This window comes from Haemorhous mexicanus, chromosome 10, assembly GCF_027477595.1.
Source record: "Haemorhous mexicanus isolate bHaeMex1 chromosome 10, bHaeMex1.pri, whole genome shotgun sequence".
NCBI lineage: Eukaryota > Metazoa > Chordata > Aves > Passeriformes > Fringillidae > Haemorhous > Haemorhous mexicanus.
Genome location: NC_082350.1, coordinates 22,347,995 through 22,358,183, shown reverse-complemented (window position 1 = coordinate 22,358,183; position 10,189 = coordinate 22,347,995). Strand labels below are relative to the sequence as shown.

At 47.6% G+C, this 10,189-nt stretch overlaps 1 protein-coding gene across 4 annotated transcripts in view; it reads right to left on the bottom strand.

Annotated features, from left to right (window-relative positions):
* Positions 1-271: 271 nt before the first annotated feature.
* Positions 272-10,189, bottom strand: part of TNIK (TRAF2 and NCK interacting kinase) — a 149,927-nt gene continuing 140,009 nt past the window's right edge. For all 4 annotated transcript variants that reach the window (XM_059855775.1, XM_059855777.1, XM_059855778.1 and 1 more), the window contains 9 exons: positions 9,494-9,608; positions 8,963-9,133; positions 8,550-8,693; positions 6,866-7,000; positions 6,530-6,630; positions 5,109-5,258; positions 4,042-4,201; positions 3,303-3,442; positions 272-1,816 (listed from right to left, as the gene is read on the bottom strand). In XM_059855775.1, the coding sequence (XP_059711758.1) occupies positions 1,733-1,816; positions 3,303-3,442; positions 4,042-4,201; positions 5,109-5,258; positions 6,530-6,630; positions 6,866-7,000; positions 8,550-8,693; positions 8,963-9,133; positions 9,494-9,608 (1,200 nt within the window). In that variant the 3' untranslated portion in view covers positions 272-1,732. The remainder of the gene's footprint in view (positions 1,817-3,302; positions 3,443-4,041; positions 4,202-5,108; positions 5,259-6,529; positions 6,631-6,865; positions 7,001-8,549; positions 8,694-8,962; positions 9,134-9,493; positions 9,609-10,189) is intronic.

The following is a 10,189-nucleotide window of genomic DNA, read 5'->3' as shown; positions in this document are numbered from 1 at the left end:
TGATCCTGTGGCTATCCCTACACTCTCCAGAGGCTGCACCAGCCCAACAGGAGGGTGTCTGGTGCTCAAAGAAGGCACCACAAAGTACATCCCACCTGTTTTTCCCTGAACTCCACATCCTGGGAGTCCCACCGCTGGCAATCCCTGCGGTACGAAACCCTGACACCCTGCCCACAGAATGCTTCAGGTGAGGGTGGCCCGGCCCATCCCATCCCCGCCAGCCCACAACACCTCTTACCCTTGATAAAGATTCAAGTTTGACCAAGTCCTGTTGATTTAATCATTTTTTAATAAAGCCATCGTTACTGAGTACACCAAGATTGCCAGTTAAGCTCTCTATATGTCGCTGGAGGTAACAGCGCTGTGATCGACAGCGGAACGGAAAAAAAATAAAACGAAACCAAACCAAAAAACAAACCCCAACCAAAACGAGGTAGGTTAAAACCAGCAACACAGACCTTGTTATGCGACACCCCAACACCACAGGCGGCCATGCTTGCAGCTACTGAGAAAGAAAACCCCAGATACGCACTGAAAACAGAAATCAACTGAGCAAAGTTTATAAGGACACGATTCAACCTGAACTAAACACACACACACGGTTCGGCACAGATGTTGTCTTTCACTGTAGGTTGGGTAATTCCTAGGGAGTGGAGGGGGTGGAAAACGAGTAGATTCAGACCCTTGGCCGAAGAAACCACACATATATATATTTTTTTAAGCTCTTTACAAGCCCAATCCAGAACATGGGGGACAGGCAGCTTGTTCCATGGTCCCCATCCCTGTGCCCACTGCTCCCAAACGCCAGTGCCCGGCTCCGGACTGGGGGGAACGAACACCCACAACCTGCACCGACTTCAGCAGCAGGGTCTGGTGCCCACAGCATCCCAGGAGCCTCTGTGGTCACAAATCCACCTCAGGGGTGAGCACGGGGCTCCTCTGACCGCTCCTCTGTCCTCTCCTCCTCCGATCCCCTGTCCTGGTGCCCATCGCCAAGCCCCGGGCCAGGCGGGCACCTCCGGAGCAACAAGAAATGGCACCTCTGTCCCTATCAAGACACACCATTATGTGAAGATCCATATAGAAATATGGATTGACAGACTTGACAAAAATGGTAGCTGATTTTTATTAGTCTAAGGCTAGTAGTTTAGCCATTTAAAATCCATTTCCCAAAAGAGGGGAAAAAAACCTATTATTTTTTCTCTTCTTTAAAAATCCGTTAAGCCGTTGCTGCCAAAAGCAACATGTAAATGTTGGTGAAGGCAAAAGATTTCTAAAATTACCCAGCTATATGGTTATGGCCTTCATCACAAAGATAAAAGGTACATTTATTGTGCTGTCTCTCACCAGATTTAATTGGTAACTTTACAACATACTATATATTTGATGCTAGCAGGCAGACAGAATTAAAAACAGACTTTTTGACACTGTTTCTTTCCCCGTTCTTACAAAGTAGGGGACAAAGAAAAAGTAAAACTAAAAAATAAAATAAAATAAAATAAAGGAAAACTCATAACCCACTATAACACAGCGTAATCAGGAGACCTCGGGGGGTCCAAGCGTGAAAGTCCATCCCTGGCTGCAGTCCCTGCCCCGGGGCTGGCGGCGCCGGGGGAGCGTGGGGAGGGGGTTCCTCGGCGCCCTCCACCTGCCTCTACAGTGTTAGTCCACGTGTTTAATGTCCTTTAAATTAGAAATAATGCCATGGCGGTGAGTGCCAAGTGCTCCTCTGTTACCAGTTCATCATGGAGTTTCTGTTGAGGGTCATGAAAAACACTTGGCTGCTTCCTCCGGATCTCACCGATGCAAAAAATACCTGTTTGGAAGGAAAAAACACTTATTAATACTCAGGGGATGGAGCTAACCCATGCCAGACTGGGATTAAATTGAGCCACTCATTAGTAAATGCAGTAATTAAACCTCCTTCTCCCCCACTACCAAGGAGTTTGGAATGCATTGAAAATACCAGGTTTATCACATTTTACTGCCACAGCATCATTTATTATGAAGTACTAACAAAAAAACTGCTGTCAGTGGTTTGGATCTTGCTAAACATTCACCATTTGGTCGATATCTGCCTCAGTCTGAAATGGGTTTTTTTTGGAAAAGCGAGTCCTGGTATTTCAGCTATTCCTGAAAGTAAAGCCCAGAAAAAACTGCTTCCCTTCAACATGCTCAAAGTGCAGAAACATATCAGGATTCTGTATGAAGGACAGGGGTTTTGGCGCTTCTGGCACAATCCACCAGCATTTGATCGCAAGGGGGGTCTTAAAAAATAAATAAGTTTTAATTTGCAAATATTGAAGGGAACAATCTTGAAGTCTCTGTCCTTAATTACTCAATCTTACCAGTTTAACCAGTTCTCCAGAAAGAGAAACATCTGAGTTTAGTATTTCAAACCCATCAGTGATCAGTTGGTTCCAGGATTTTAGAAAGATTACAGTGTAGCTTCTTGGACAGCTTCTCATAACACACTCAACTGCAAAGTTAGGATACATTTTCCTGCAGAGCTTCAGCCTACCTCCATGCCCCAGGAAGGGCAGAGCTCAGCTAATGAGCAGCTGTTCACTACAGTGATCGCGGCCTCAAAGCTCATTTACTGCACATTATTAAATCCTGCTCTGGGGACACAGCAACTGGTTTCTTCACTGGTTTTGAGATTGTGTCCATTATGAAAGATCTCCCTGCTGCTGGCTCCTGACTCATCTTAGTGACACCTTGTGAGAGGAGGGAACACCACCTGCAGAAAGACCTCAGCATTCAACCATCTCTTCCACAAAAAAATGCCTTTTCCTTCAGCAATTTCTCCTCATTCCCTGCCCCCCTTGCAGCACCTGTGGCAGGGGGCATCTGCATGACAGCCATGCAACTCTCGGGACCCTCCAGAGCAGTATTTATCACTGCTGTCCACAGAAATGGATGAGGCTGTGAGAGGAAAATAATTTAAAGTGCATCAAAAGATGCATCAAAATGTTTCTGCATCAGAGCTCAAATCAGGGTCACTTACACACCCTTGCTGATACTCAACTTTCAGAGTTCACTTGGCAGCCTCAATTTAATGTTCAGATGAAAGAACTGGGAGAAAGTCAAGCCAAGTCAACGCAGATCTCAGCTAGATGGAGAAGAGATCTTGCAGGCTGAGGTCTCCATCCACTGGAGAAAATTAACTGGGAATAGGCTTAAGGGCACTGCTTATTAAACAGAACCTTCAGATTAATTATTAATCTCAAGACAAACCGGACATAAGCTCTAAAAGCACCTTGTAGCTCGCAGCACAGATACAAGCTTTGAAGTGGACTTACCTTATCATTTCTTTCACATAGAAACTTTAACCTTTGAGCTCGCTTGTGCATAAATACTCCATCCAAATGTCCTGTCTCCACTGACCGGATTTCAATCGCTTTCTCTCCCCAGCCCATTATTTGATTGGAATGAATGTAGGCTGTCAAAAGGAAGCATTTGGCGGGTGTTACAACTTGTGCTGAATTAAATATTATGCAATGGGCAGAAAAGCTCTCATAAGCTGTTACTCAAAGCCTAAGCAGATCAATGGCAGAGCTCTGATGGCCTGCAGAGACAGCAGTCTTTTCAGAGCACTTCTCATCCAGAAATTACTGAGAAATTTAAACAGAAGCAGCATCACTTCTTCCGGTTTCGCAACGTGAGGAGCTGGGCAGTGTTTTGCCTCCATGGGCTGTGGAGCTGAGCAACAGCAGAGCCAGAAGAGCAACTCAAGGGCTCCCAGCTCCACACCCAGCCCCCCTCCACTCAACACAGTATCCCCCCAGTGCAACAGCTTGCATTATCTCACATTTATCTTATACTCAAAAAGTTCAAATCTTCAAGAAATTACTTGCTTTTATTATGGAGGACCAAACTGCACAAATTAAGCAATCACATCTCATAGCTGACTGAGGGAAATCCCCTTTGATACAAGAGGGAAATCCCCTTCATCCCAAATGACTCCATCCCAGCATTCTCAACTCCTCATCTTGCTTGTGGCTTAAATTTTAAGCAGGTGAAGAGGAAGGGTTGACCTACCCACGGAAGTAGGCATTTCTCCCCACTGGAGCACCACGTCTTTAGTGATCCGCCCATAGGTGTTCACATAGACACCCTCGTCCTCATAGCACACCAGCATCTCCATCCCGTCCGTCTTGGGCAGGATGACAATGGCGTGAGGAGTAATATTGCCCTGAATCTGCAGGGAACACAGACCCTGAGAGTCAGAATTACCCTGAATGGAGAAAGGGGAAGGGAGCAGAGCACTGCAGGAAAAAAGCCCAAACCAACCAGAGAACAAAGCCCTCCCTGCATTGCCCACACAGGCACTGGGTTTCAGAGATAAGCCTGAAGGGGAAGAAACTGTCATGTTTACCCCAGCATCAAAGCTGTCTGACACAGCAAGGATAAACAGGTTCAGCAATTCCAGACAGATCACAACATACACGCCCCCAAGACTGATGGCTGACACTTGGCTGGAACACGAGTGAGTGACTGAGCCAATGAATCCATCACCAGTTCAAATCAGGGTAAATCAACTCAGAATTTTAGAGGCAGCCCTAGGGAGGAAATATCCTATTTTTCAGCAATCATCCTCTGGCTCCAAGGGCAGGTGCATTGACTTTCCACCCATGTCTGCCCTTCCATAGCTAAGACGACAAAAAACCATCCCAAACTGTCCCAGAATTTCTCCCTCTGCTCTTGCTAGTTCTCACAGAGGAGATTGCTGCTCGGATCAGATGCAACAATTCCTGCTTTTTTTAGTGACACACTTCTCCTAGACCAGTCTACTGTATAGATGGAGTTTAAATAACCCAACAAGAAAATCCTACAGACAGTTCTATTACTGCTCCATGCAGTGTACAGACAGATTGTCCTTTCTGTGGGACACGGCAACCTTAAACTTTACTGCTCCTGCATGAGGACAGAAACAGCCTGTGCAGATGAACATGAAGTATGTGACAGCCCTGAGTCCTCTTTAAGTGAGTGAAGCATTGGGGAATGTCACACTCATCACTGGTCCCCACTTGTGAGCCCCTGGGAGCCTGCCCAAACCTCACTGGTGACCTGTGTTCCTCAGGCAGCTGCACTGCCCAGGTACTCACATGAGATGGTATATAGATATCATAGGAGTTCCCAGAATCTACATCAATCACATGGAAACCAGTGTGGGATCCAAAGATAACCTTCAGCCTCTGACCTTCTTCTACAGTGAGATCCACGAGCAACGGCTTGTGCTGGAGATCTGCAAAAGACTTTTATAATCCCTTCCATGAGCATCACAGAAAACCAACAAATCCCCATTGCAGCAGCCTGATACGCTTCTGAAATCATATTTGTTTGACTGTGTTTCCTACTAAATATGTGGTTATTTATACTCCTGCCTCTCTGTTCCCCTGTCAGATGCCTCAGAGGGTATTCAGTCATCCCAGCAGATAAGTGCCCACCCTTGCCAAGCCCAGCTCTCTCTCAAAGGAGCCCGAGGCTAACACAAGGATTTGGTCTCTGAAGGAAGGAGACAGCTCAATTTTACATGAGTGTGTGTTCAGTCTCTCTCAGCAGAGATCCGTGACCACCCACTTCCTGGCTTGGCAGAGATCACTGCTCTGCTTTGGGCAGCTGAAATGAGTCAGTTTAGCTAAGACCTACTTTTCCCTGCTCCATCTAACCTGCTGCAGCAAGGCTGGGACCAACCTCCAGCCATGTCCAGATCAAGCACCATGGCTTAGGTGCTCAGCAGGAGAGTGAAAAAAACACCTGTGGGAAGCTGGATCCCAGAGCATTTTGATGCTGCTGAGCTCTCCATGTCACTGAGCCCTTTACCCTGGCTTTTGCTCAGAAAAAGCAAATGTGACCTAATACTGCATAAGTCCATTTGTGTTGGAAAGATGTAACACGAGACTACTCAGCATGAACATCTCCACAAGGCATTGCCCTTGTGACTCTTCTCTGCACAGAGCTTGGGATGAAAAGTGCTCTGAAGGACTAAGCACAAAATGCCCACTGGCAGGCTGGAAAGGAGGAAGGTCTCACTGAGGAAACCAAGGTAGGTGAAAAGAGAGGAAAAAAGAGAAAGAGTGGGTCACTCTCCCAAACTTTTTGTCTTGAAACAGAATCCAAATTGCAGAAGGGGAGAGGACCTTGCAAAATGAAAATAGAAAATCATGGCAGCCTATTTTTGTATTGTATGTTAAAAATTAGTCAGAGGGAAAAAAAAAACAACACCAAACACAAACACCTCACTAAAAAAAGACCTACCAAAATCCCCAACTCAATTTTACTCGTATGCATTTGATCAGCTTTCTGCAAATTCCTCAAGTAAAGCCTGCTAGCATAAATTAATAACAACACTTCATTGTTGGCTGTAAGCAGAACATATCCAATCTCTTCAGCCAGCAAGGATCCCATCTCCCATGCCTGCCAGGCATCCTGAGGAGCTCAGCTACATAAGCAAGATGCTTTTCTGCTCTGCAGAGTACAGAAACCTCATGTATTTACAAATACAGAGTGTAAAAGACAAACTTACCTTAAATGCCATAAACTTGTGATATGGTTTAGGAGCCCAAGCATAGATCTCTACAGCGTTCTTTAAGGCAATCACCAAGAACTTGATTCTTTCATATTTCACTAAAATAAAAACAAACCCAATTTTAAAAACATTCACTTTCTTCCTACAAATCTCCAGGAACAGCTTCTCAGGCCATCCCTCTGTTGGTTCTCATGACATAGAGCCCACCTAATGCATAAAGATGAATTCCAAATTGTGGCTATGGTCTACCCATATTTTTAATACCAAAATGTCAGGTCAGACCTAAGACCAGAGAACAAAACCACATCTCTTCAGAGATTTACTTCCACTCACCAACTTTGTAGTGGATGCATCCCTCCAGGTCCCCAACTGTGATCCAGCCCTGCTTCTTCTCCACCTCAGGGTCATTGTGTAAAATCCTGTTTCTCAGCCAGGACAGGTAGTACACACGCAGCTTGTTCTTCTTTCCTGTTGGCAAAGGAAATGTCCCTGTCAGAGCAGAGCACATGTGCAGGACCATCTTGAGGTTTCAGTGCTTATTTTTAATCACAAGATGATAGAATGTGAGGCCATTTCATGATAAAAGTAATATAAATAGTAATTGAAAATAGTAATTTAGTTGTTGTGTTGGGATTTTTCCTTGGGAAGAAATATATGGAAAGTGAAGCCCAGACCTCTGTCTTGCAGGCTTCAGGCAGACACTGGAAAAGGCAGACTTTTGCTTCCTAAAGGCTGGAAATATTCCTTTTCCTATAAATCAGTGTTCACAGAGGGACAGCGGGGCTCAGTGGGGCAGTGATCCCAACTCTCCTACAGCTTAAAGCTTATCCAGCTACTCAGCTACTGGGTTTCTTTCCTTCCCTCTCCTTCATACAACATTAATTCCACCCTGGAGATGAGACAGGAGCTCCTTGGCCTGTGACAGGCACTGCTGTTAGCCAGCAAGCCTGGTGCTGGGCTCTGCAGTGCTGAGGGGCTGCCAAATTTCTGCACTGCTGCCTGCTCTTGGATGGCTGTGACATGGCTGCAAAATCCCTGTGGCTGCAGAGCCCCCATGACAGGGACAGGACAGAACTCACACTGAGCCTGGTGAGATGGGTCCCCAAGGACAGACCCTGTCTGCTCTCAGATTTTCACAAGTCCCCAGGACTCATTCTCAGCATCATCCTGGAGTTTGATGCTATTCCCATTCCAGCAACCCCTTATCCCTAGAGCTGGATCCCAAAACCACAGAGGAGCTGCAGACCAGGTAAAGGATGGAGCAGTGAGTTTGGAGTGTTGGCTGAATGGGGGGAGCAGGATTTGCAGGTGAAGGCAGAGCAAGGCCAGAGTGTCTTAAAAATGTGAAAGGAAACAGAAGGATGCTATCAAACAATTTCCTCATGAGCACTTCTCTTGCTGCCTTCTGTGAGCTTTGCTGGACAGGTATCAGCAGGAGAAGGCTCTCCCCTGGCTGTCACCCATGTGCTCCTCGGGGCTGCTCTGCAGGAGGGTGCTGGATGCTCTCCTCGGAGACTGGACTACAGAGGTTTTGGGGTTTTTTGCCAGAAATCACCCCATGAGCTTGATACGAGCACTCTGGAGCTCCCAGCTAAACGTGGGGACAGTGAAAAGCCTGTAGACTTCACAATGATTGGGACAGCCCAAGCACATCTGTGGTCTGAACAGGAAATCTAAAGCCACAGATCATGGCTCCCTCAGCCAGAGACAAACAGACCCAAAAGCAGAGCTCTCTGCCCCCTCAAGCTGTGACTACCTCCTTTGCTGGGCCACCTGCCTGTATCCTGCACCTCCCCTTCCCTGCTCAAGGAGACTGGAGATGGAGTGCAGTCAGCAGGTGAAGGAAGCAAACTGTTGAAAGCAGATTAAAAGAATTTAATTCCAGAATAAACCAGGTCCAGCTCCCCTGGGAGCTTTTCTCTGACACCAGTGAGCAGGTTCTGTCTGAGCTGGAACCACTCAGGGCTTGTGCAAGGCCGAGCAGGTGAATGATGGGGTGAAAGCATGAGAGGAGCACCTGATATTGTCACGAGGACGTTGAGGCCCTCGAGGACGTCCATCTGCTGGAACCGCCGCCTGTTGATGAGGTTGTAGACCTTGCCCTGCCCACTTCGGTCCAGCAGCATCAGGCCGTTCTCCGTGCCCACCAGCAGATTCACACCTGGAGAAGAGAGCAGAGCAGAGGGCCATGGGTGCCAGGAGCCATGGCTGCTCCCAAGGACCATCCCCGAGCTCCTCTCTGCTGCCACCAGAAGTGTGACCGACCCAGCTGAGGCTGGCACCTTCCCATGGACAGGAAGGGTCACTCTACAGCACGGGGGACGCGACCCTTGGGGGATGGAGAAGGGGCCAAGCAGAGGCAGGGGCACATTGCCACACATCCCCACCCCCTGGGAGCCACAGGGAGGGCAGGGCGTGCCCGGGGCTTACCCCAGAGAGCAGCACAGAGGATCTCGGAGTTGAAGCGCTTCTTGTACTTGCGGATCTCCGGGGTGTCGCTGTGCGGGCGGATGTTGGTGGGATTCACGTTCACCACCGAGATCTTGCGCGCCTCGTTCAGCTTGGCCTGCTCCTGCCTCAGCAGCTCACTGGTGAACAGGGCTGGCAAGGGAACACAGGAGGACAGGGAGAAGAGATGGGTTAAATGCTCTGTCACCTCTTTTTTGGGACAGAATGATAGTATTTGGTTTATTTCTCCATAGGTGAGTCATCACTGTGTTACAAGATATTCGTTTGCCCAAGTAGACAGGAGGGTGGATTTCTGCTGCTCCCCATTTCCTCCCAGATCTTTCTGGTGACATTTTGGTGGGGAGGAGAAGAAGTTGGAGGACAGCTAGAGAGGGCAAAGATACAGACACCAGCTATGTCTGGAATAAGTGAAATGTGAGAGGTTCACTGGGGTTATTCAGGCTCCCTGACCTGCTTTCCCTCCCATCTCAAACCGGCCACATTGGCTCTTACGATTAGCAGATGACTCTTCATCCTCATCTTCATCTTCATCGGTAGGTGAGGTCTGATACACTCTGGTGTCCACAAAGGGGGTGAAAGAGGCTTTGGTGCTACTTCCCATACCATACTGGAAAATGAACAGCAAGAGAGGGCTCAGTGCACAGAAATAACACCTGTGTACATCTAAGACTTTCTAATTAGCAAATGGTGCCTGCCTCTGCAGCACCCTTTTTGAGCCCTCTATGAACATCTGCTCCTCCTCCTCAATACTAATCAGAAACAAACATTGAACTGGATTTCTGAGTGTTTGTGAGCAACAGAAAATGGCAGGAGCAGGGCCTGGCTCAGCTCTCTCCTCACAGGCAGAAGCACAGCCATGAGGACAGTCAGCAGAGAAGCCACAGGGCCAGAGGCAGAAGCCAAGGCAGGTAAAATCCAACCCAGAATCACAGAATCATTCAGACTGGAGCAGATCTTTAAGATCATCAATCCACCTGTTTACTTCTCTGCACGTCACACACATGCCTTAAACCTTCTCTGGGACGTCAGGCAGGTGAGGGTTTGCTTTTCCCACTTTCCCATTCCAGCTGAAGTTGGCAGGTTGATGCTGGGAGTCCCTGTGAAGCCCTGGCCTGGGGCAGCTGGCACAGTTTTAAATTATCCCCAGCACTTCAGGTGGGACTGCAGAAAGGCATTTCTAAGTTAACA